Genomic DNA, 25,598 nt, shown 5'->3' with positions numbered 1-25,598 from the left:
CACAGCATGTATAAACTCCATAGAAAAGCATTGAGCAATAGAGTGGGGAACTCTGGAGCAGCTGGACATGAGCCTAAAGTCATCATGCCTGATGCCATGCGTGGGTTAGAGGGGTATAAAGCCCCCCAGCATTGGGCCGTAGAGCAGTGGAACTGTGTTCTTTGGAGTGATGGAGCTCCATCAGATACCTTAGGATGAGTTAAGGTGACGTTTGTAATCCAGAACTGATCATCCAACATCAGTACCTGACCTCACTAATGCTCTTGTGGCTGAATACAATCAAATCTTCACAGCAATGTTCCAACATCTCGTATAAAGCTTTCCCAGAAAAGAAGTGGCTTGTTAAAAGAGCAAAAAGGGAAAATCTCTTATTCAATAATCTTGATTTTGAATAAAAAAAAAAATACTAGATGAGCACGTGTCCACAAACTTTTGGCCATATAGTGTATCTCACACCACCACTTGCCATCCATGCAGGTGAGTAACTGGGCAACAATTCTTCTCTCCATGTCTTTGGAGGCCACCTCTCTTTTTGGGGTGATTGCATCGATCTCATCGATGAACAGAATGCAGGGAGCATTGCTCTGTAGAGACACAAGATAGAAAGCGTAAAAGAGTAGCCACAGAACGATTCTGACCACTTCGAAATCAGTGCTGCTTCTTAGGAAATGCTTCTCTGGATGAAGATGACATGAGTAAAAGTAATTCCCCCAATAAGGTGTGGAAATAGGTATGAGTTATGTTAGTTGTATATAGTTATATAGTTAAATATATAGTTATGAGCTATTATAATTTATTCAACAGGTCAAAGAGTAAATGAATAGAAAAAGGAAAGGGTAAAACTACCAGAAGTGTTTTTATTTATTTATTTATGTTTATTTATTACACATATTTCAGTGTTTGGAAACCCAAACAGGCGCTGGCTAGATTGCAAATACTAAAACTCAATCTCAAAGATTTGTGACTTGATAATCATTATCCAAATGGAGAAAACCTCAAATTCTCTGTCTGATCAGGACTGAGTGGGACTGTGTTTCAGACTGCAGTGATTGGCAGGTGATTGACATTTTTAAGCTTTTATTTTCTTGCAGGAGTTAGACTTAGAGTCTATGTGCAATACTGCATTATGAAGGTATAGCTATGTTCAACTGTGTGACCAGCACTTTAAAAGGCAAACAATAAAGCATTAATAAAGACTTAGTAAGGGGTTCAGAAGTGCTCTTACCACAGCCTGCTCAAACAGCTCGCGTAGCTTCTGTTCCGATTCCCCCGAAACACCTGACACGAGTTCTGGAGCAGAAACCTTCAACATGGGCAACTCCATTTCCTACAGTCAGCCAGAAAAGCCCTCTGATAACCAAGCAGTGACAGCAAAACAGAGCAAAACGCCCTCTCTGACATTAAAAAGTAGTCCTGCACTAGAAATGGTCTTCACTAGCTAGACAGCACATGGCAAATGACCTCCTTTAAGTATGCCTTGAAGGAATATGTGGCCCAAAAATGCTGACGTGATTAATTAGTGAAGACTACCTTATTGTTTCTCCCAATAAATAGAACAGAAACCTAAATGGGCTGACTTCTAAACACACACACACATACATACATACATACATATATATATATATACATATATATATATATATATATATATATATATATATATATACATATATATATATATATATATATATATATATATATATATATATATATATATATATATATACATATATACACACACTTTATTATACAAATCTATATAAAATGGTTAGGCTAAAGTAATTAATACTGCACTTGTATTAAGTACTTACTAAAGGCACACTGTGTCACGCTATCGTAATTAGAGCCCTACTGATATAACAGTCTGATATTGTTGACCTGCATTTTTATCAGTGTCGGTCATGCCACTGCCAGCCTTCAAACTCATAATCTCCCCACAATTAAGAACGTTTATGCTGATTATTAGAGTTTAAGAAGTTTGGCAAATCAAAACGGACAACTATTTCTATCAGTACAGCATTTCTGGAGTATAAGATTAAAATCTAATCTATAAATATAAAATCATATTGCCTGATATTATCGATTGTCATCATTTTTACCCCCCCAAACTCGTCTTTGCCAAAAAATGTTTACATCTAGGGCCCGATCGACATAATGTTCAGACATCTGTTCAGAAATGCAAGGCCAAGGTAAGCTGCATTTAGAAAAGAAAGGCCAGTGACGAGCAGCAGACAAGTAATTTGATTGTTTTTTAAGCATTTTTGGTTGTATCCTAAGTAGTCCTTAATTCTAACCTGTCACCCACGCACTGCGGAACGTGTGTGTGAAAAATAATCGTTTGATATGTAGTTCATCTCCATTGGCTAAGCACACTTACCCCAGCGACAGCCTGGGCGAGAAGAGTCTTCCCACAGCCGGGTGGCCCGTGAAGGAGAAACCCACGTGGGGGCACTACCCCCAGCTGCTGGTACACTTCAGGGTGACGCATATGGATAAGCAGTTTACACAACTCCTGAAGACAGAGATACAGGCAGAGTGGCTTTACCAACATGGCATGGAACAGTGCATGGGCATGGTCATCAATATCGGTGATAAATATACTACAGTGTGCAGTTAAATCATACCGAGAGAGTTTCTTCGTTACCGCCGACGTCTTCAAACTTCACTGTGGAGTGCTGAAGTTCAGGGCCTCTGGTCCGAGCTTGAACGAACGAAGGCGATTAAAGATTCATTCGTTTTGTGATTAACAGAGAAACTGACATTAATTAGAAATTCCATATAAGCAGGGACTCTACCTTTTTTTGCCATTATGCTTGCCTCAATGTCGGCGTCTGTGCCTTTGCTCTCTTGCTCTCTCTGTGTTTTTCGTTTTCCTGTCTTTGTGCTCTTCTTTGGCTTCTTTTTAGACTCCAGCATTGACAAATCTGCTTCTTTCTGTAATATGTACGAGTTAATTACTGCACCAATTACTGCACCTCTATGGTATAAACACAGAGACTGGGGCTGCACGATAGGAACATGAAACGCAATGTTCATTAAAGTTGTTGGATATTGTGATGGCAATATGAGGAGCGATAAATTGTAATTACTATGAAGATTTTTGAAGTAGTTTTTGTTGTGTAAACAGAAATCTAACTAACCGCTCCTTCAAAAAACAAAATTATAAAACCTCTCGTTAACATTGTATAAAAAATGTAAAATAAAAACAATAAGGAAATATTAACAAATACTTGCATCACTGTTAAAAGCACTGCATACTTCAAGGCTGAAATATCTATATACACACAAACACACATACATATATATCGCTGTTGTCAGAAGAAAACCTTGTATCTCCAAAATGGTAACTTTACAGGAGAAGGAAAAAACACACTTTACTTTTAATGTACGTCAATGGAACCAGACGTCTTTCCAAGTCATTTTGGGCCGTTTCTTTTGGTCCATTCATCATGAAATGTACACACAATGTAAAGAGCAACAGGCATTTTCAAATTAATGGAGATAAAAGGTGTTGTTATGACAACAGTGACATATATATATATATATATATATATATATATATATAGGTATATGTATGTATGTATATACATGTGTATAGATAAATAGATAGATACTGAAATTGTCATATAAGTAATTTATCTAGCTGTGTGCTCTCTGTGTTTCTGTGTGTCAGGGAGCCGGTAGTATTTTCTTTTTCTTTTCTTTTTTAGCATTAGTTGTAAGGTAACTGCACTAATCCCTCGTGATTTGCATTTTATGCAAAGTATTGAAATAAGGCACTGATGTTTCCTGAGGTTTTCCGGTACTCAGTAGTACTGAAAAGTTTCAGTCGGTGCCTTTTTGGTATGGAATTTCGGTGCCCAGCCCTATCAGTGTGTACAAACAGTTGGGGCTATCGCCATCGCTCGATTTTAGGAAATCATCATTAAAATGTGTCTTCTTGATGAAGTGCAAGTGATTGATACTGAATATATACTGAATAGATACTGAAATTGTCATATAAGTAATTGCAATTAACGATTTAATTGTCTTTTGTTGTTCACTGTTTACAACTATTAATTGATAAGTCTGAAGTAGCCAGATTGGCTGATTAACCTCCTTATTTGCTGGCACTGTTTACCTATAGTTAACACAGGTTACAGTACCGCGCGCACACTCACACAGATGTTTACAGTTACACAGAATTATACGAGTCCAGCAAAGATGTATAAACACGTTCCCTGATTTGCCCTGTTGGTATCTTCTATTTCATTGCATGTCTGAGATACACGATGGGCCGCAGGCAAATTTAGCCTCAGTCAGCCTAACGCAAAGAGCCAACTCAGACTCAGCCAAGTTACGTTACTGTTGTTTGACCAGGTATCAGTAACACAGAATAACTTACTTAATAACCCATCACCACGACCATCTGCCACCATATTCAGTGACTACTGACAATGTCAACAAACACAGCTGAGCCCACAGCAGGCTTGTTGTAATTATCTCGTTAAAGAACTATTTAAAAACACTTTGCATTAGTCGGGAGGGCTGTCGTGATCATCAACTAATTGACATTTAAATAATAATAACTATGAAAATACAAGCCTAAAACTGGCCAAACTGATTAGGCTCTTTACTTGCTGGCTACATGCATTCAGTAGCTAACACTGGCTGTACTGTCGGATCAACACTCGTAATCAATAACTTACACAAGTTTGTACAGTTGCAGACAATCGTGTGTACAATTAAGGAGAGCTTCATGTTCTTCACTACAGTGAAAATATTAGCAACAAAACACTCAATCTTATTAACGTACATGCTAAAAAGGTTCCAATTAGCTACAGAGCTGTCAAATAAACAAACATTACTCAGCGCTGCGCTCTAAATGTTAGAAGTTAAAACTTTTAATGCACAGTTAATGCATTTAATATGACTGAAATCTAGCAACAGTGGGAAAAGACTGCAGTCAGCTTAAATAACTGATCTGATAAAAAACTGATTACTTATCTGATTTTTTATATATATATATATATATATATATATATATATATATATGTGTGTGTGTGTGTATATATATATATATATATATATATATATATATATATATATATATATATATATATATATATATATATATATATATATATATATATATATCATTTTGATGATATATATATCATCAAGTCATTTTGGGCTGTTTCTTTTAGTTGATTCATCATGAAATTTACACACAATGTAAAGGGCAACAGGCATTTGCAGATTATGTCAAAAACTGAAAAACGACAAAAATGGAGATACAAGGTTTTGTTGTAACAGCAGCAATATATATATGTATGGTGTGTAATTTAGCCTGCTGATTCCCCACAGCGCTTTCATGGAGCTAAAGCTGCATAACCATCACGTTCGAGAACTACAGCTACTCATGACCTAAAAGAGCTCACTCTGAGTGGACCGCTAGAGATGGTCAGAACCTACTTGTGAAAGGGTTAAATTTGCACTTCTGAGGAGCACAAAATAAACGCACGTTTACCGCAGAGCCGGCTGGCTCCTCCTCACACAAGTCGATCATGATATTTTCTTGGTTTTTGTTTCCCGCCTTATCAATGAACCATCCACCTGCAGACACAGCAGTGGCAGACCGATGAGGAGTAGAGCTCCCACCAGCACCGGCAGCTGACGAACCTTTCTGGGAGGCTGGATTGGGGCTGCTGGTGGACTGCTCTTTGGATGGGGTCCCGTTCTCCGGGTTCCCTTTCCGATACAGGGACATCAGGGAGCTGTTCATGTAATTGGGTTTCTGTTGAGAAGAACACAAAACATCTCCTTTGGTATTGATTCAGCGTGTTGGGGCGGGTATCGTTTAAAAAATATTCAATACTGATACCGATATAATACTTCCACTTTGATACCGATACCATAACGATTACCGTTTTTCTAATTGTGACAAAAAATACAAAAAAGGAATAAATATTATTATGATTTTCTTTTTCTACTGCAAACCATGCAAGTATTAGTGTGTTTGATGGCATATCTCTGGATGGGGGCTGATATTTAATGGTTTTTTCATCTCTCTGAATAAATTAAAACACAGAGAAAAATGTATTCACAAAGCACAAACACGTTATTGTAACCACTGTTATAGGTTTGCCATACAGGAATAAAACAAATGGTCACGAGTAGAACTGGTAAACTGGCCCCAGCACTGTCAGGACCCTCACCTCCAACATGAAAACGACATGCAAGTTAACAGGGCTGTTAACGAAGTGCTGTTCTTCATGCAGTCAACAATTCTGCAGTTTTCTTGACTGAGATTAATTTTGTGGGTAATCAAGCGTTTCATCAGATTTGACGCATTACCCGTTTTGGAAGCCACTATCTTAGGGCACTTGTTGCACCTGGAACTGTTCTTAGTAACCATTTTGAAGTAGAGCCAGACTTTCAACCTCTTCGACTGTGTGTGTGTGTGTGTATATATATATATATATACACATACATACATGCACATACATACATACATACATACATACATACATGTGTATATAGATAGATACTGAAACTGTCATACAAGTAATTTATCTAGCTGTGTGCTGTCTGTGTTTCTGTGTGTCAGGGAGCTGGTACCGTTTTTTTCTTTTCTTTTTTTACATTAGTTGTAAGGTTACTCTGAAATAAGGCTCTGATGTTTTTTGAGGCTTTCCGGTATTCAGTAGTACTGAAAAGTTTCGGTCGGTGCCTTTTTGGTATGGAATTTTGGTACCCAGCCCTATCAGTGTGTACAAACAGTTAGGGCTATCGCTCGATTTTAAGACATCATTAAAATGTGTCTTTTTGATGAAGTGCAATTGTAATGCATATTTTAAATTGAGTCTTACAGTGAGAAAGAGAGCCAAACATTTTGGCTACAGTGTCTTTATTTATTCATTTATTTATTGATTGATTGATTGAAAAGCATGTCTTTTTGCAGGTTTCTATCTTTTTCCAAAAAAAAGCTTTGTTTTCTTTATGTATTCATGATGTATTCGTTCATTACTGTTCAATTACAACTATTTTCATTGTTTGGCCCTTTTTTTAAACTCTCAATAATTTGACAAGGTCTAAACCATCTGTAGATTACTCTGATAGCTAATATAATCTTTATTAACATTAATGATGCATCAGTCTGAAAGTGGCATTCTTAGCAAATTTTGAAAAATGCAGCTGTAAAATTAAGCATTTTATTCAGCAAAACTTTTTTAAAAATGGCTGCGTAATCCTCCGGGTCTCGTCGATGCAGAATCCAGTTGCGGTTATATGTCTGTAAGGTGTTGCATGACATTGTTTTTAAAGTATTTTGGCATTTTGTTAGTATCTGTTTGCTATGAGGCAGATATGCACTGCAGAAGAATTCTTGCTGTATTTCAGCCGGTCTCAGCCTCTGGTATACTGACTGTTAGAGAAGAACTGTATGCTAAAAATGCTTAGCGGCTATCCACACCTCCATGCACAGCTTTCATCGGTTTAATGTTTTATAAGCTTATTATGAAACGGATAGTTCCAGTCCTAAAATCTGATTGGCTGAGCCGCGTTTGAAGGCGCTGTAAAATCCACGATATACTACGGCTCTGACCGCCTCACAGCAACTGAACTATGTATCACTGCGCCACGGCACAAAAACCCTTCTGCTGTTGGAGATTGGAACAATCTTTGACTCTAATGCTGATCACACGGAGCCGAGTGTACTGATGACGTAAGAACCCGGTTCTGTTTAAACTGAGGGGCTGACAGCTTATGTTCACTGAAAAACGGCAATATAAAAGTCTAAAGAACTTCACCTGAATGACTGACATGCTTCAAATGTCTGTGTGTCCCAAACAGCTCCGTACTCCCTAGCTAAATAGTGAGCTGTGTAACATTAAGGAATTCTAGTTTCTGCTGTCAAATAGCGACTGCTTGTCGAGTATGAATGCAGATGAATCCCAAATTACCATTTTTAGTGATACATTGCTCTGTTTGGCTGCAGGAGTCAGTATTTAAACTTCTACGTAGTGCACTATGTAGGGAGCAGGGAGCCGTTTGAGATTCAGCCCCAGCGTGAGAAAAGTGGCGTGGTCAGACTGTCAGAAGACTCGCGGTGGTGATTTGGTGACCAAAAGGTATTTATAGACTGAAAGTATTTGCATTGAACAGTGCTGTGTTATCATATGTTCACTGTTATGCGAAATAGGTTTGTAAAAAATCATGAAATGTCTGCAGTGATTACAGCGATGGGCGACCGAACGTTCTCCTCACTCAGCGGTCAGTGGTTGCTTAGCAAAGAGACCGAAATATAAAGGAACTACATTTCTTGGTGGAATACTTGTTTATGTGGGTTATTATTAATAATAACTTAAATAATTCTCTAAAACACTGTGTATTTTAATATATTTTATGTTGGCTGCAGTTTTATAAAAGCAATAAGCCACTTGAGTCAGTGGGTTACTGCGATTTTATGACAGGGAAGGGAGTTTTACTCCGCCAAAGAACACCCTTCCCCACGATAAAATCACAGTAACCCACAGCCTCGAGTGGCTTATTGCTTTAATAATAGCTGGTAGATGTTTTTCCCTCTGAATTTCTCCACACTGTGACAACAGTGAGCCTCTCAGAGTAAGATGCAGTGGCTGAACTGGGAAAAAAAAGTTTTGAATACTTTGAATAAGAATTTTATCCGAAGCCATTTGATTGCAAGTAAATCAGATCTTTGCATGTTTGCCAACTGGCGTGGCACTTCATTTCACGGGAGTGTGTTTTTGTTCCTTGTAGGTCACACCAACACAACTGCCTGTACCTTATTCTGCGTGTCATTCAATCATCCATTCATTTAACCCTTATACAGCAATACAATTACAATATTAATGAGACAATAAAACCTTAAAAGTAGTACAAACAAAAGAAAAATAGGATGAAATTAAGCATTTTAACTGCCCTACGGACAAAAGATGAGCATCAGGATTGTTTCATAAATCGCAAATGCAAGGCCCTTTCCTGATAAAGCAACCAAAACCTACACAGTCCTGTTTGCGACACTGCATTTTAGTGTTATTCTCTCAGCTCGCAGTGTAATTGGTTGCAGCTCATGTGGTATTTACACACTAAAGTACTTCAGCAGAGAAACTGTATTTCATTACTAAACTCAGGCACTGTCCTCAACCATTCAACAGCTGCTTACAGAGCTGAACAGTGGACATATTAGTGGACCTGTGAAACCCTTAGTGTGTATCTCAAGTAAAGTAACTGAACATCATGATAAGATGTGCAAACACTCACCTCATGCTCTGAGATATCGGCCTCGCTGTCCGTGGAATCCTCCAGCACGCTGCTGCCTTCGCTAAAGACCACCACAAATAGAGAAAGCATAATATATTCAATTTTAAACATGAACTGCTTCATGTAGGGGAAGAGTGGGGCACCTAACACAGGTTAAAATGTTACACTAATTTTTTATGTAGTGAATTTAAGGTTCAAATAGAGCACGGTCTTGGTCACCTTCTCGAAACACAAGAAGAATTTTCACAGATATCTGACTGATGTTTCTCAGGATTCACCATCAAAGCTGTTGTTGTACCATAAAGGCAACTTTTAACAACTCCTGTTAGTGAGTTTTGTGTACAACTCATAAAAAAACATCCATATTATTTTAATATTTTTCCTGTTGTGTGTAATATAGCACTGTTTTGAGGCACGCAAGTATCTCACAGTGAGAGCTAGACAGGGTAAAGTACAGCCTCCACACAGCAGGGTTAGTTTAACACTGTTAAAAAGTAAAGAATTCAGGTCGGACCACCCCCCCTCCCATATCAGTTTAAAATTGTTATTTTTTTAATGGAATTGAATGCAAAAGTTTGAACACTCCTAGTCAAATAACATGTTTTGTTTATTTTCTATATTTTCTGAGTGGTAAGTTAATACATCCTCTACAAGGAACAATCTCGAATATGGCATTTTTATGCATATTTAAGTGCACAATTTCTTTTTATTTGCTGAATTTAACATATTTGGAGAAAAAAAGCAAACATAAAATATAAAATGAGTCTTAACGTTTGCAGAGCCCACTTTCATTTTATTTATTTACTTTTTTAATATGTCAAAGCCAATAAACAGCAACTGTGCATCACAGTGTGTTCTCTGTAAGGAATGTTTTAACTTATCTTTACTCAGAAAATCAACAAAACGTGTAAATTGACCAGGTGTGCCCAAACAGTTTAACTGAAACAAAATATATTTTATTTGACTGTGTTGATAATTGCTGTTCTAGTTCTACTCCAGAATCAATAAAATACATCTACCTATCAATATACCTGACTGCCTCTTCATATTTCACTCATCATATTTATTGTGCACAGATTTTTATGTATTTAGGTTGGGATGTTTGTTTGGTTCAAACAAAACAGAAATGCATAATAATGAACTTCAACTATCAAAACAAAGTTTATGCTTTCGTTTGTAGCGGAGACGTGTAGGTCACCTGCTCAAATGCTCAAATTATTTATTCTTCCCTACTGCATTTAGCAAGGCCTGGAGAGTGCATTATAAATGGGTGTGAGGTAGAAGGTAGGAATAACAGTGTGACCAACGCATTTAAATGAACACTCGTAGTATAAGACCCAAATGTACAGCAGAACAGAAGATCTATATTACCATCTAATATCATGCATATTAGACATACACCGATCAGGCATAACATTCTGACCACCTCCTTGTTTCTACGCTCATTGTCCATTTTATCAGCTCCACTTACTATATAGGTGCACTTTGTAGTTCTACAGTTACAGACTGTAGTCCATCTGTTTCTCTGATACTTTGTTAGCCCCCTTTTACCCTGTTCTTCAGTGGTCAGGACCCCCATGGACCCTCACAGAGCAGGTACTATTTGGGTGGTGGATCATTCTCAGCACTGCAGTAACACTGACGTGGTGGTGGTGTGTTAGTGTGTGTTGTGCTGGTACAAGTGGATCAGACACAGCAGTGCTGCTGGAGTTTTTAAACACCTCAGTGTCACTGCTGGACTGAGAATAGTCCACCAACCAAAAATATCCAGCCAACAGTGTCCTGTGGGCAGCGTCCTGTGACCACTGATGAAGGACTAGAGGATGACCAACACAAACTGTGCAGCAGCAGATGAGCTATCGTCTCTGACTTTACATCTACAAGGTGGACTGACAAGGTAGGAGTGTCTAATAGAGTGGACAGTGAGTGGACACAGTGTTTACAAACTTCAGCAGCACTGCTGTGTCTGATCCACTCAGACCAGCACAACACACACTAACACACCACCACCACGTCAGTGTTACTGCAGTGCTGAGAATGATCCACCACCCAAATAGTACCTGCTCTGTGAGGGTCCATGGGGGTCCTGACCACTGAAGAACAGGGTAAAAGGGGGCTAACAAAGTATCAGAGAAACAGATGGACTACAGTCTGTAACTGTAGAACTACAAAGTGAAACTATATAGTAAGTGGAGCTGACAAAATAGACAATGAGCGTAGAAACGAGGAGGTGGTCATGATGTTATGCCTGATCAGTGTGTATTACTACCATCTCTCACCCGTCATCATCCTGGCTGCGTCTTGCTCTTTTGGCCAAGTGCTTGTCTTCTAAAGTAGACAGTCCAGACTCACTGCATATGACTCCATGCACTACAGAGAAACCACACACACAGTTTCATTAACCCCTTAAAATCACAGGTTTTTTCATACTAAGGCAGATATAACTACAGGGACTTCAATGCAAACTGGTGGCGCTATTCTTAGGTTATAGAAGTGTAGTACAGTGTTATATAATGAAAACTTCTAACTGGACATTTCAGGGGTAAAAATACAAGACAGTACAGGAGTTGTACATCCGTTATGGCTATGTAACAACTATGTAATTCTTCCCAAAGGCTGAATTATACTCACCTTTTTCTACCTGAATTCTGAAGGCAGTTCTGTTGCGGCGGCCGTAGTCCATTCTGAGAAAACAGCATAAAGGCTAGGACCTTAGGCAAACTATTAAAAAAAATATGTAGAAAAAACTGAAAGAAGTGAAAACCCACCTGAACTGATGCTGAAGGTCAGCAGCCATTCCAGCAATATCCACATACTGACTGTTTTTGGACTTCAGGTACTGTAATGGTTAAAATACACACCGTTGTGTTTATCAGTTCTGCTATAAATCTGCAGTCTAGAACTTTTCACCTCTTTCCCATTTTAACCTGGAAATCCTTAATTATTTTCCATCCATTCCCTAATCTACACACTCAAAGATGGTTCTTCAGGAGCTCTTTAGTAAAGGGAATGGTTCTACTTAGACCCATGAGTTCAATATAGAGCAATTTACATGCTTAAGTGGTTCCCTGCATGGTAAAAATGGTTCTTCAGATTGATGGAGAACATGTTGTATGTGGAACCAAAAAGGGTTATCGTGGTATCAAGTTTCAAACTTAACAAATGTGGTTCTTCAAGGGTTCTTTTGTAAAGGAAATGGTTCTACTTAGACACATGAGTTCAATATAGAACAATTTGCATGCTTAAATGTTTTTTGTTTTTTTGTTTTTTTTTTGCACGGTAAAATGGTTCTTTAGATTGAAGAAGAATGTTTTGTATATGGTTCTATACAGAACCAAAAGTGTTATGATGATGTCAAGTTTCACACTTCACACAAATGTGGTTCTTCAAGGGTTCTTTAGTAAAGGCAATGACTCTATTCTACAGACCCATATACAACACATTCTCCATCAATCTGAAGAACGATTTCAACATGCAGAGAACCATCTGAGCATGAAATGGTTCTCTATAGAACCGCTGTACTAAAGAACCACCTTTTATATATTGTTTAAGAGGAATATTATTAGCTTAGCATAGCATAGCTCACCTGTTCGACTCTCTGCTTCAGTCGTTGGTCTATGTGTCCACCACTTCGGTTCTTCATTCTCCAGCGTTAAATATGATCCCTCATTGCGTTCTGTTTGATTTTATTGAAGCTGTTTGTACCAACACGCTAAAGTAGCTTAAGAGCAGCCAGTCAGTCTGAAACAGCGAGCTAACGTTACTACCCAGCTAACGCGCTGAGCCGCTGTTCCTCCACACCGGGCTGAAACCGACTCGGTTTATAATTTAAAGATGAAGTTACTGAGGACCCATGTGTGTCTACCATTCTTCTTTAACACCCCAAAACGATGAGAAAATGCTGCCGCCTGCTGTATTGGAGCAAACGTGGCTAAGATAGCCATGGGGAATCGATTCCAAAAGAACCGATTCTTCGACTCCAGCTTGAAGCCGGAGTCCAGTCTTGGCCAGTGACTCAGAGAGTCGAACTGTGGGAGTCGACTGTTCGACTTCCTTTTTTTTTCCACTGTAATTGAATCGAGAGACATTTTGAAGGCTTGTAAAGGCAGGAAAGAGTCTGAGGCCCAGTCCCATTTCTTCGTTTTACCCCTACCCCTTGTTTTCGAGTGTCACCCTAACCCCTTGGAACTGAGTTACAAGGTGTAGTGGTTGAAATCTTCCCTCAAATTAAAAAATAAAAAACATCACTTCATTAACAGCTACCAGCGCTACTCTGTAGGCGACCCTGCCAGTCTGCAGTGACAGCAGAGGAGGGTAAAGTTCAGCTCCTCACTGCTGGGCTTTAGTTACATTTAGGGCATCATATGATCTTCAAAGGGGGGGGCTATTATTTATTATCACCCACCACTAATTCTTTGGTGATATGAAACTGAAGTCAGATATTCAGCAGCTTCTTGTTCGAATTTTCCCGTTCCACCTTAAATGGTGTGGCAGTTACATTCTGGCGCTTCAGGCGCCAGAACTGCTGGACTATTTAAGGTGGAACGGGAAAGTTAGCTAGCAAGCTAACGAGACATTAGCACACTATTAGAGATTTTATATGCTTGTTATGAAGAAAACGACCAAAATACACTGAAACACCATTAAACTAAGATAATACGATGGTTATTGTAATTTTTAACAGAGAAAATTCTCACATTTGTGTGTTTCTTTGGTCTCTTGTTCTCCATCTTGCCAGTGTATCTTTTTTCCTCATATCTCTCTGTTTGGAGTCTCTGAAAAACCTCCGTTTGGAGGGTCATGTAGCCCCAACACTTCACCCTACCCCTCTATCTCAACAAGAATCAGGACACCCTACCGCTAGACCTGAACGCACAGTACAGAGGGCTAAGGGCTGAGTGGTAGGAGCAAGGGGTGAAATGGGTCAGGGCCTGAGTTTGAGTAGTGTGAGTTTGTTTAATTACCGGCTTTAAAGGGGGATACCTTTCAAAATGTCTGCATTATTTAGTCTTTGAGGTGTCATTCAGAGTGGTTTGGTGTGAAATGGTTGATGGTAGAGAGCTGTTAATGTCCATCTACATCATCACAATAACAGCAAAACTACTAGAATCAGGTTCTGCTCTTGCTAAACACCAGGTGTGCAAGGAGTTTTGTGTGGTGCAGTGATGTTAAATTAAAAGGATATTCCAGCAGTTTTTTGAAATTACTGCATTATTGAGTGTTTTAGAAGTAAACAAAGTAATTCAGAGTGATTTTGGATTATAGAGGCTCAGATTTCTTTACAGTGCTTGTGATAGGAACCAGGGGTTGCCATGACTACAACACAAATATAGACATTTTTTTACTATCCAGAACCACCAGTGAACCAACACAAGTCTTCTGAGTTTATATGGAATGTTGATGATGGAAAATAGTGGTAAATCTGAAATAATAAGGTTTTTTTGAGGCTATTTAGTCCCACCACACCCTAGGACCCTACAGGCTTCACAAAATACATTTTAAGTCCAAAGACTACTGTAAAACAATGTCTCAGACATCAGGCAGTGTATTCATAACAATCTCATGCTTTTAGAGGTGGACGTCTGGTTCCTATCACCACCACTGTGAACAATTCTGACTCATATGAAATGTTAAAACTAAAAGAATAAAAAAATCCAGCAGAGGAAGAAGAGAAAAAAGATAATCAAAAATAAAACATACAACAAAAAATAAAAATCCTGCAAATAAAAGCAATAAGACAAGGGTGTCCAATCGTTTCTGCAAAGGGCTGGTGTGGCTGCAGGTTTTCACTCCAAATAAGCTGAAGGACACCTGACTCCAATTGTTTAATCAGTCTGTCTCAGTCTCACTACTGATGAGGTGATTTCCTGCTATGTTGGAGTGAACACCTGCAGCCACACCAGCCCTCTGTGGGTAAGATTGGACACCCCTGCAATAGGACATAGGGTAACATTTCTAGTAGGGGCGGATTTAGCGATTTTGGGGCTCTAAGGAACAGACTGGAATGGGGCCCCATGGAGACACATTTTTAAATGAGTGGGCTCCTGAGAAAGCCTGCAAAGAAAGGCTACCTTGGCAAGTGAAATCATCTTAAATCATCTCTCAGCTTTAGTGCCTTGTTCGTACCAATCTGTCTCTACAAGGATGATATGGAGTCTCTGTTACTCTTTGTCAGTAATTCATACAGTTATTCTGGTGTTTCCGTGCAAATGAGACTGAGATCATGACTGCAGCCCAAAGTATGTGGGAGCAGAGCTGCTTTTACTTCGGATATGCCGTTTTAGGCACAAATGGGGTGACAGTTAACAGGTTAAACATGAAACCATGACCTAAAGCATGAAACTGTGTGGAGTGGCTGGTTAATCACATTAACTCAATTCAATGTTGAGAGGATGTAAATGTTTCCTGATGAGATACATCAGTGATCTATTCAGTGACCATTCTGACTGTACACTGAAAAGGACTGTGAAGGGATTTACACTTAAATCTCATTAAAGCTGTTGTCAAAATGTCACCAAGTAGGATTTTAGAAGTTTTTAAGAGACGTTTACTGGGCTGAGATGTAGATCAGCTCTGATTTGGCTTCATTATGTAAGCATTTTGCACAAGAATGCATCCACATAGCAGACACAAACTGTGATGACTAACGTTTACATTCTCCAGACATTCAACCATATGCTGTATTATCCATGTAGTAATCCTGTCCTGCGCCCATACATGGAGTGAGAGGAACTGAGTATACTAAGTATGTGCACAGATACTCGAGTACTCTGTTGACTATCGAGCCTGTTTTCACCACTTGGGAAAAAAAGGCCATAAGGTCTGTCATTATAATGAGAAACTTTCTCATAATTATGACTTAATTCCCTTATGAATACTTGATAAATAGAACCATGAACACTATACAGAACCAAAGAACGCTTTGCATGATTAAAGGGTTCTTTGTGTTGTGAAAGCGTTCTTTAGATTGAAGAAGAATGTGTTGTATTTAGTTCTATACGAACCTTTTCAAAAAGCGTTCTTTTTAGCACCAAAAAGGGTCCTTCTATCGCATACAAGCTTGACATCATAACAATAAAAGAACCCTTTGGTGCTATATAGAGCCCTTTTCAAAAAGATTCTCTAAAAAAACCAAAAACAACACGTTCTCCATCAATCTAAAGAATGCTTTCATGATGCAAAGAACCCTTTAATCATGCAATGCATTCTTTGAATGTTCATGGATCTATTTAGAACCGCTGTCTTTACTAAAGAACCCTTAAAGAACCATCTTTTTAAAGAGTGTAAAACATTTTTTAGGTGTGTAACTCATAATTATGAGTTAGCGTCTCATTATGATGAAAGTTTCACATAATTATGAGAAAATGTTGTCATAATCATGAGATGCTAAGTCATTATTATGAGATTAAGTAATAATTGACATGATAAATCATCACTATGAGAAAGTAAGTCATAATTATTAGATACTAAGTTATAATCATGAGATAATAAGAAATTTTTGATATTATAAGTCATTATTGTGAGAAAGTAAGTCACAATTATGAGATACTTAGTTTTAATCATGAGATTGTAAGTAATAATTGACATGATATGTCATTCTGAGAAAGTTAGTCATAATTATGAGATTGTAAGTAATAACAGACATGATAAATCATTATTGTGAGATAGTAAATCATAATTATGAGATACTAAGTTGTGATCATGAGATTGTAAGTAATAATTGACATAAGTCATTATTATGAGATACTAAGTTGTAATAATGAAATTATAAGTAATGATTGACATGATAAGTCGTTACTATGAGATACTAAGTTATAATTGTGAGATACTAAGTTGTAATTATGAGATTGCAAATTAAATTATGATATAGTAAGTCAGAACTGAGATTCTAAGCCAAAATTCTGAGAAACTTTCTCCAGATTAACAGATCGCATTATTAATGAGATAGCAAGTCAAAAGTATGAGATACTATGTCACATTTATAAGAAAACCTCACTGTTAATGAGATAGAAAATCATAGTTACGAGATACTAAACAGTAATTATAAGATCCTAAATCATAATTATGAGAAAATCTCATCATTATTAGATAGCAAGTCGTAACTATGAGAGGCTTTCTCATTGTTATGACTTACTAAATAGCTGTAACCGGCTTCCATGGTTAACCGTTTGAGGTGCCAGCATTCAAATACTAAAATCACTAATCAAGTGTTCGCTACACCTTATCACGAATGTCTAAAAGTGAGTGAGTTGCCAAGCTGACGAGCTACTAATGACAACTAAGGAGCTAGGCTGTCTAGGTCCAGAAACAGTGAATATATATATATATATATATATATATATATATATATATAAAATAATAGTTTTTACAATATTTTTTATGATTTTTGAAACATCTGATAAGTCAGAGCAGACCACGTTTTAAAAGTACTATCAAAAACTATGGATTCAATTACTGTTCAACATTTCACACACTGCACTACATCCAATTAAACAGGACTGAGGATAAATAAGCTCTTTTTTTAATCGAACATGCAGTTAGGAACTGTTTTAAGGCACCGATGATATCCACAATATGGTCAGAAATTCAATTCTGTTTGAAGTTAAACTCTGTTTAAATTCTGTTTGTAATTCTAATTGAAGTATTAAATATGCATAACTATGTAACAGATGCAAAACTGTATATGACTGTTTCATAATGGCACATAATGACAAATAATGTTGCAAAACTGTATGTAACTTGTGCAAAATAGCAAATAACTGATACGTAACTGTATTTAAACGATGCATAAACACATATCCCTGATTCATAATGGAATACACCGATGCATAACTGCATAGGACTAATGTATAACAGCATATAACTGATGCATAACGGCATATAACTGATGCATTACTGTATATGACTGTTGCATAATGGCACATAATTGATGCATAACTGTGTATAACTTGTACATGATGGCATACAACTGATGCATAACTATTTTTAAATGATGCATAGCCACATATCCCTGATACATAATGGCATATGACTAATGTATAACAGCATATAAGTGATGCCTAACTGTACAGGGTGTCCCAAAAAATTGACATAATTTGAGATGTGAATATCTGACTAGCTACACATCCTAGTCAATTAAATTAAATAGGCTTCATGTTGAACAATACAAGATTTATTTATCGAAATTCGAACAAGAAATTCAGAGGGATGTAGATTTTCTAACCGATTTCACAGCTTCACAAATGTAATATCTTCTGATACTGGTGGTCGTCCAGACCCCTTTGTCCTGCACAGACAGCCTTCCTCTTTGAGTTTTTTTGTGCCGTGTCCAAATCTGCTTTCCAGTTGGTGCATTTTTATTGAGTTTTCTCGAAAATGCTGCTGCACACTCTTGTTTGACTGTGTTGGAGCATATTCTAACACACTAAATGCCTTTTCATTTCTAGTGAACACCATTCTTCAACCTGAAAAAAAAAAAACTTGCTTAGTTTTTACATATTTTGTTAAAATTCGAGACCATTTGTAAGAGAATTGGCTGTTATTAGACCACGAAATGATGTCAATTTTTTTGGGACACCCTGTAAGCGTTGCATAACTGTATATAACTGACAAATAATGTCATATGAATGATGTATAACTCTACACCCGGTGAATAACTGTCTATGACCGATGAATAACGGCATATGAATGACGTATGACTCTATAACTGGTGCATAACTGTCTATAACTGATGAATAAATGGCATATAAATGATACGCAACTGGCACATAGCTGTATATGACTGATGCATAACTGTGAGTCATGACGCATAACTGATGCATAATGACAAATACTGATAAACCCCTTTAGTAAGAACATGCAACTCTTAGTCATTCTGTAAGTCTATGAATCCTGGTCTAAAAAATTATACATATACATAATACGTACATACTCGTGCGCGCGCAGCGTGACGTGCACACTAACCAACCCCATCTCCGCGACGCGACTCTGCGTGCGCGCTCCCGCGGGACTCATACGGTAGAAAATGGCGAGCGCGTGCAGGAGGCGGCTTTGCACGAACGAGAAGCGCGGCGTCCGCCAGGATCTGGACTCATGGCGCTCTAGGCTCATTCAGTGTGTGGGTAAGACCGCTTATCCGGACGCGCTGGACGCGGCCGGTGGTTCTGTGTCATGCTCTGCGCGTTCTCGCTGGGAGAACCGGACCGAGAGCGGACTGGCTCCCCCGAGTCTGGGCTAGGTTAGCTCAGAGGCTAAGCGGCGCTACTAGGAGGCGGCAGCTCCTGCTGTTTATACCCGCTCTTTAATCCGCACCGACTCTTCCTCTCGGTGCCGGGCTTCTAACCGTAACTCACCGCCAGGGAGAGCCGCACTTCTGGGCTGTGGTTGTTGACTCGGCTTTAAACTGGGTGAAGTTCCTGTGTCGGGAAGCTAACCTAGCAGGCTAGCCGTAGCCGCAGAGGGAGTGTTCAGGGCGAGCGAGCCGCGCTCTGATACGAGTACACTCTCAAAAGATGGTTCTCCAGGGTTCTTTAGTACTAGGAGTGGTTCTGCTTAGGACCATCACTTCTGCATAGAGCCATTTCCTGCTAAAACGCCTCTCTGCCTGGTGAGGTGGTTCTTCAGATTGATGGAGAACGTGTAGGCTTGGAACCTTGTTAAATGCCTCTAAATAGCACCAGAAAGGGCTACAAGCCATTGTAACAATAGCAGAACCCTTTTTGGTGCTATGTAGAACCAACTCTTTGTACGCAGAACCATATGCAACACATGCCTAATCAATCTGAAGGACCATGTAAGCATATATAGGGACGTATACGGCTAGAGTGGGCGATGTGGTGATACTACAGGATGTTTTCATGATATTTTTTCCTGTATTTATTTTTTTCTGACATCTTATGAGGGAGAACAGACCGTATTTTTAAAATTTTTATCTATTCGTTTAACATTTTGACACAGAGCTGCACCAAATCCAATTAAAGGGGATTGATTAAGCTCTCCTAATCAAACATGCAGTTATTTTGGGCACTGACTATATTAGTGAAGCGCTCAGATAGGCTTATTGTGACATATTGTGATGTATTTGTCACAAGAACGTTAATAAATGTTGTCATGTTGCTCAGCTCTGTACGCAAAACGTTCTCCATGTGTCTAAAGAGACCATTTCACCATGCAAACAACTACTGAAAGGATGAACTTGTTCTATGTAGAACTTGTGGCTTTAAATAAACCATTGCTTTTACTATAGAACCCATAAAGAACCGGCTTTAAGTGTGTAGCAGGCGTGCAGGCTTGTCGACGTTGTTGTGTTTTGTTTGGGGGAAGGGGGTGGGGTAGCCTGCCTTTTAAACCGCATTTGAAGACTGACATGTCTTCCGGCTGTGTTTGGGCCGTTTACTGTGCTGGAAATGGCTCTCGTCAGCAGGACGAAGCGGGAAGTAAATTCTGTTCCTGTGTTGGAAAGAGCTGTTAGTGTCTAGAATCAGGTTCTGCCTTCGCTGAGTACCAGGTGTACAAGAAGTTTCGTGTGGTGCAGGTTTCAATGTTAAATTGAAGGGAGATTCCACCAGTTTTTCAAAATTACTGCATTGTTGAGTGTTTGAGATGTAAACAAAGTCATTCAGAGTGATTTTGGATTATAGAGACTCAGATGTCTTTACAGTGGTGGTGATAGGAACCAGGGGTCGCCATGACTACAACACAGATATAGACATTTTATTTACTATCCAGAACCACCAGTGAACCTACACGAGTCTTCTGAGTTTATATGGAATGTTGATGATGGAAAATAGTGGAAAATCTGAAATAATAAGTTGTTTTGGGGGGTTATTTTGCCTCACAGCGCGCTGCATGTACCCCCCAGTAATTTCGAATAAAAACTTTTTAGGTCAAATTTTTGTCAAAACTATCGTAAAACAGTGTCTCAGTCATCAGGCAGTGAATTCAAAAGAATGTAGTAACTTTCTGTGAGGGAGCTTTTAGAGGTAGATGTCTGGTTCCTATCACCACCACTGTGGACAGTTCTGACTCTGCAGTTCACACCAAACCACTCTACCTGAGTTTGTTTACATCTTAACCACTTAATTATACAGACATTTTGAAAAACTGACACAATTTCCCATTTAAATCCAATAAAATAAGTATAGAAAAAAGATACTGTATATACAGTACTTTTAGAGACCTAAGCAAACTGTTTAAAGCCATTTGTGTGTGTCTGCCTGTGAAAGCATCATATACTACAATGAATGCAGTATAACATGACAAGAATGTCTTGTTTACAACAGAGTATTTTCCCAGGTAAACGTTCCCCGATTTCTGTTTTATATCCCAGCTGTTGCATTGATTTGTTAAGTTGCCACAGCAGCACGATTGGTATAATTTAAAGTATGATTAGACAAACCAGATATTGGTTGCTCACTGCACATTAAAGGTGGTCGATCAGCCAGAACTATGACGATACTTTCATGCATTTGATCAGTTAGAAAAATCAGCCAGTTGTTATATTTAAAAAAAAAAAAATCAAAAACTATGAAAACAATGATTTTTGTTCAGTATCATCAAACATGCAATTTTCTACAAGTACTGATACAAAATATGCTCAGTAAAGCATCTTTTGTTGTATTGAGACGTAATTTATCACAAAAATATGTACTTTTATATCGTCCAGCCCTACTGGGCCACCTTGAGAAGAGGTTTGGAAACAGATAATCTAAGACAAACATAAAATCAGTGCATATCGTAGTAATGTTAATAGCATTTATTCTAATGTTTGTATTTTTCTGTGTACACAAATGTTTACTGCCCAGATAATAAGGCAGTAAAGCCACGAGAGGCTGTGGGTTTCTGGATTTTATCACGGGAAGGGTGTTCTTGGGCGCAACGCGAAACGGAGTAAAATCGCCACAGAGTTTTATTTAGCACCAATCCAGCGGCTCCTCTTCTCACACTAGGGCTGAATCTCAAACAGCTCCCTGCTCCCTACATAGTGCACTACATAGGAGTTTACATACTGGATCCTGCAGCCCAACAGAGCAAAATACAGCTAAGAAACAGTCATTTGAGTCTCAGACTCATCCACACTCGATACATGATGCACTGTTTGGCTGTAGAGTCTAGAATTTCTAAACCTTACCTCGAACACTGTTTAGGGAGAACGGAGCTGTTTGGGATTCAGTCTGGGTTTGACGCGACTTCTGACTGAAACACGAACATTTGAAGCGTGAAAGACATTCAGGTGATGTTCTTTAGACTTTTATACTGTAGTTTTACAGTGAATCACACAGTCAGTGCTTTAATTCAAGCCTGTGATATCAATGATGGAGCTGTTTAGGCTGTTGGCTCTTTTAGCCTGTTAGCCAGCTGACCAGCCCAGTTCTAGTTAAGAACATAAGTCAGCTCCTCAGATTAAACAACAAAACAGGTTCTTACTTCATCAGTACACTCTGTGCTCCGTCCAATCAGCATTAGAGTTAAAGACTATTCATCAACAGCAGAAGGGTTTTTTCTTGTCATGACATAGTAATACACAGTTCAGTTGTCGTGAAGCGGTCTGGATACATTCTGGATTTTACAGAGGCTTCGAATGTGGCTCAGCCAATCAGATTTTAGGACCAGAGCTCAGTTTTATAAATCACATTTTACGTACCACTTTATCAGGTCGCTGAAACTTTTGCACAGTACTACAAATATACATAAAATAGGCAGTGTGTATGTACACCGATCAAGCATTAGACCTCCTTGTTTCTACGCTCATTGTCCATTTTATCAGCTCCACTTACTATATAGGTGCACTTTGTAGTTCTACAGTTACAGACTGTAGTCCATCTGTTTCTCTGATACTTTGTTAGCCCCCTTTTACCCTGTTCTTCAGTGGTCAGTACCCCCATGGACCCTCACAGAGCAGGTACTACTTGGGTGGTGGATCATTCTCAGCACTGCAGTAACACTGATGTGGTGGTGTGTTAGTGTGTGTTGCGCTGGTCTGAGTGGATCAGACACAGCAGTGCTGCTGGAGTTTTTAAACACTGTGTCCACTCACTGTCCACTCTATTAAACACTCCTACCTTGTCGGTCCACCTTGTAGATGTAAAGTCAGAGACGATAGCTCATCTGCTGCTGCACAGTTTGTGTTGGTCATCCTCTAGTCCTTCATCAGTGGTCACAGGACGCTGCCCACAGGACGCTGTTGGCTGAATATTTTTGGTTGGTGGACTATTCTCGGTCCAGCAGGGACACTGAGGTGTTTAAGAACTCCAGCATGTGTCTGATCCACTTGTACCAGCACAACACACACTAACACACCACCACGTCAGTGTTACTGCAGTGCTGAGAATGATCCACCACCCAAATAGTACACACATCCGGTAATTGCACATCCTTTGTGTGTTATCTTGACAACAGCACAGGAAAGTGGGAAAGGTCCCAGTTCAGAAGGTTTATGGAATGGTATGTACTGGGGTGGGGAGCTCCAGAAGGGCCGGATTCCTGCACGGTTTGCTGATTTCCCTGCTCAGGCACACCTGATTCAACTCATCAGCTAATTATCAGGCTTGTGTGCTAGAGCAGGGAAATCACCACACTGTGCTGGACTCCAGCCCTCAGTTCCCCACCCCGGTATATATAAGGGTCCTAATTTGTGAGGAACAATGCTGCATTCATGTGAAAATCCTTGTTCTGCACCTTGCAGCTGTACATGGTTGGCTTTTGTTGATGGCAATGTCAAATTTGTTTATAGAGCACATTTAAAAACAGCAGCTGTTGACGAAAGTGCCGTGCACTGAATGCAGGAAAACTCATAAAACGGGCCATAAAACACAGAACCAGTTTAAATAATCAAAATAAAACATAGACAAACAGTAAGATTGTAACAACACGAAAGATGATCAGCTCTCACACTGAATTAGGGATGAGAGGTTTAATCGTTTTCATATCAAAATCGCAATTTAAGAGAGGGCTGTTGTTTTAAAAGAGTAAGTCCACCCTAAACCTTTTTTCCATTAACAGCTGAAAATCTCTAATAATAAAATAAACCAGCTTTGCTTAAAATATAAACACGTCTTTCTAAACTGTAAAAATATCATTTTTATCGTGGTCAGTTCCGCCTCTGCAGCGCCCCCTCTGGTTCAACTCTGCTATAGGCGCGGATGATGTGTTGCACGTCACAGCCTGCAAATCAGTCAACCAACGTTCCCGCCCCCTGATGACGCCCTACTCGTGATGTGATCATAAATATGAAAGCTTGAAAGCCGAGGGCGGAGATAACCACACTCACGCGCTGAGCTAAAGACCCCCCCGCACCACCTCACAAGGCTGCGATACGCCAGTCTGTACCAACTGTAAATAACCCAGTTAATCTGAGCTTAGTTTGTTATAAAGATTGATAATGTTCAACGCATGACTAGGTAACCCGAAGGACTGATTAAGTGAGGAGTCATGTTTTCCTTCACAAATCAAACTCTGGAGTGACTCATTGAACAGACATCAACGGCAAGCAGCACTGGAATTACGGAAAGCGAAACGGTTCAGGAAAGGTTAACGTTAAATGGCTTACCGACTGTGTTAACCTTTCGTCCGTACAGCCTTTCTCAGGCGTTTTTCCTGCTTTCCGTAGTTCCAGCGCTGCTTGCCGTTGATTTCTGTTCAGTGAGTGCGGCCGAGGGTTCGGTTAATACAGGGCGACATGAATTTGAGGGGGAACTGAATCGGATGTAACACCGATAAGTGCCATGGACAGCTTGCAGAGCAGAAGGATTTAGGGCCACTGCAGCAAACCCTGGCTGACCAGTGATGCAGTCTGAGACCTTGATGTCGAACTGAATGAAACTTAGAGTTCAGAGCAATCCACTGTATTCATTCGGAATATAGGGCATCTAAGAAATCAGGCTCGGGTCATATCGAATATGGACCTGCTGAACAGATCATTAGAAGCGAGCGGTCACTGTTTTAGGGAATGTTCTAGCATTTGGCGCCTCTGCCGCTCGCTGTTAATCATTTTACTACATTAACTCTTCGGTGGCTTGAGTCAGTGGCTCATACTGTTACGGCTTAAGATTCACTGCCTAATCAGAAACACCTTCCCTCGTCGAAGATGGGGATGGTAGTAGAGAAAAATTGTCAACCTCGTAAGACTCTCAGTTCCAAAAGTGCCGTTTGACTCTTTTTCTCTCCATATTTTCTGGTAGCTAATGTTAGCTATAACAACACAGCAGCCCAGCCCACCTGGTTTCCCTCACAGCCCCACCTCCAAACCTGTAGATCACTGCAGTGCTCTTCCTAAGAGCATTTTTCAAATTGTGCCAGGGGTGGAGTCAGCTGGACATGGTGGGGTGTAGTTACTC

The 25,598-nt window shown here is 39.3% G+C and overlaps 3 protein-coding genes across 7 annotated transcripts in view; 2 read left to right on the top strand and 1 right to left on the bottom strand.

Annotated features, from left to right (window-relative positions):
• Window positions 1-13,191, bottom strand: part of nvl (nuclear VCP like) — a 36,216-nt gene extending 23,025 nt beyond the window's left edge. Inside the window, exons 1-11 of one of the 2 annotated variants that reach the window (XM_036583355.1) lie at window positions 12,851-13,191; window positions 12,033-12,103; window positions 11,896-11,948; window positions 11,544-11,634; window positions 9,265-9,325; window positions 5,510-5,776; window positions 2,796-2,934; window positions 2,625-2,701; window positions 2,378-2,512; window positions 1,226-1,327; window positions 467-584 (exon numbers count right to left, since the gene is read on the bottom strand). In XM_036583355.1, coding sequence (XP_036439248.1) covers window positions 467-584; window positions 1,226-1,327; window positions 2,378-2,512; window positions 2,625-2,701; window positions 2,796-2,934; window positions 5,510-5,776; window positions 9,265-9,325; window positions 11,544-11,634; window positions 11,896-11,948; window positions 12,033-12,103; window positions 12,851-12,907 — 1,171 coding nt within the window. In that variant the 5' untranslated portion in view covers window positions 12,908-13,191. Of the gene's footprint in view, window positions 1-466; window positions 585-1,225; window positions 1,328-2,377; window positions 2,513-2,624; window positions 2,702-2,795; window positions 2,935-5,503; window positions 5,777-9,264; window positions 9,326-11,543; window positions 11,635-11,895; window positions 11,949-12,032; window positions 12,104-12,850 lie in introns of both variants that reach the window. The other variant, XM_036583354.1, reaches the window with a different exon arrangement.
• adgrb3 (adhesion G protein-coupled receptor B3) overlaps window positions 1-25,598 on the top strand; it is a 994,217-nt gene that overhangs the window by 377,999 nt on the left and 590,620 nt on the right. The gene's annotated exons all lie outside the window — the stretch shown is intronic.
• The window catches only part of wu:fc17b08, a 28,683-nt gene continuing 22,369 nt past the window's right edge, over window positions 19,285-25,598 (top strand). For 2 of the 4 annotated variants that reach the window (XM_036583350.1, XM_036583348.1), the window contains exon 1: window positions 19,285-19,385. The gene's annotated coding sequence lies outside the window, so the exon portion shown is untranslated. The remainder of the gene's footprint in view (window positions 19,386-25,598) is intronic. The other 2 variants (XM_036583349.1, XM_036583351.1) reach the window with 1 other exon arrangement.

Source organism: Colossoma macropomum, unplaced genomic scaffold (genome assembly GCF_904425465.1).
Source record: "Colossoma macropomum unplaced genomic scaffold, Colossoma_macropomum, whole genome shotgun sequence".
Classification (NCBI taxonomy): Eukaryota; Metazoa; Chordata; class Actinopteri; order Characiformes; family Serrasalmidae; genus Colossoma; species Colossoma macropomum.
The sequence above is the reverse complement of the archived record's forward strand: the minus strand, read 5'-3'. Positions and strand labels throughout refer to the sequence as shown.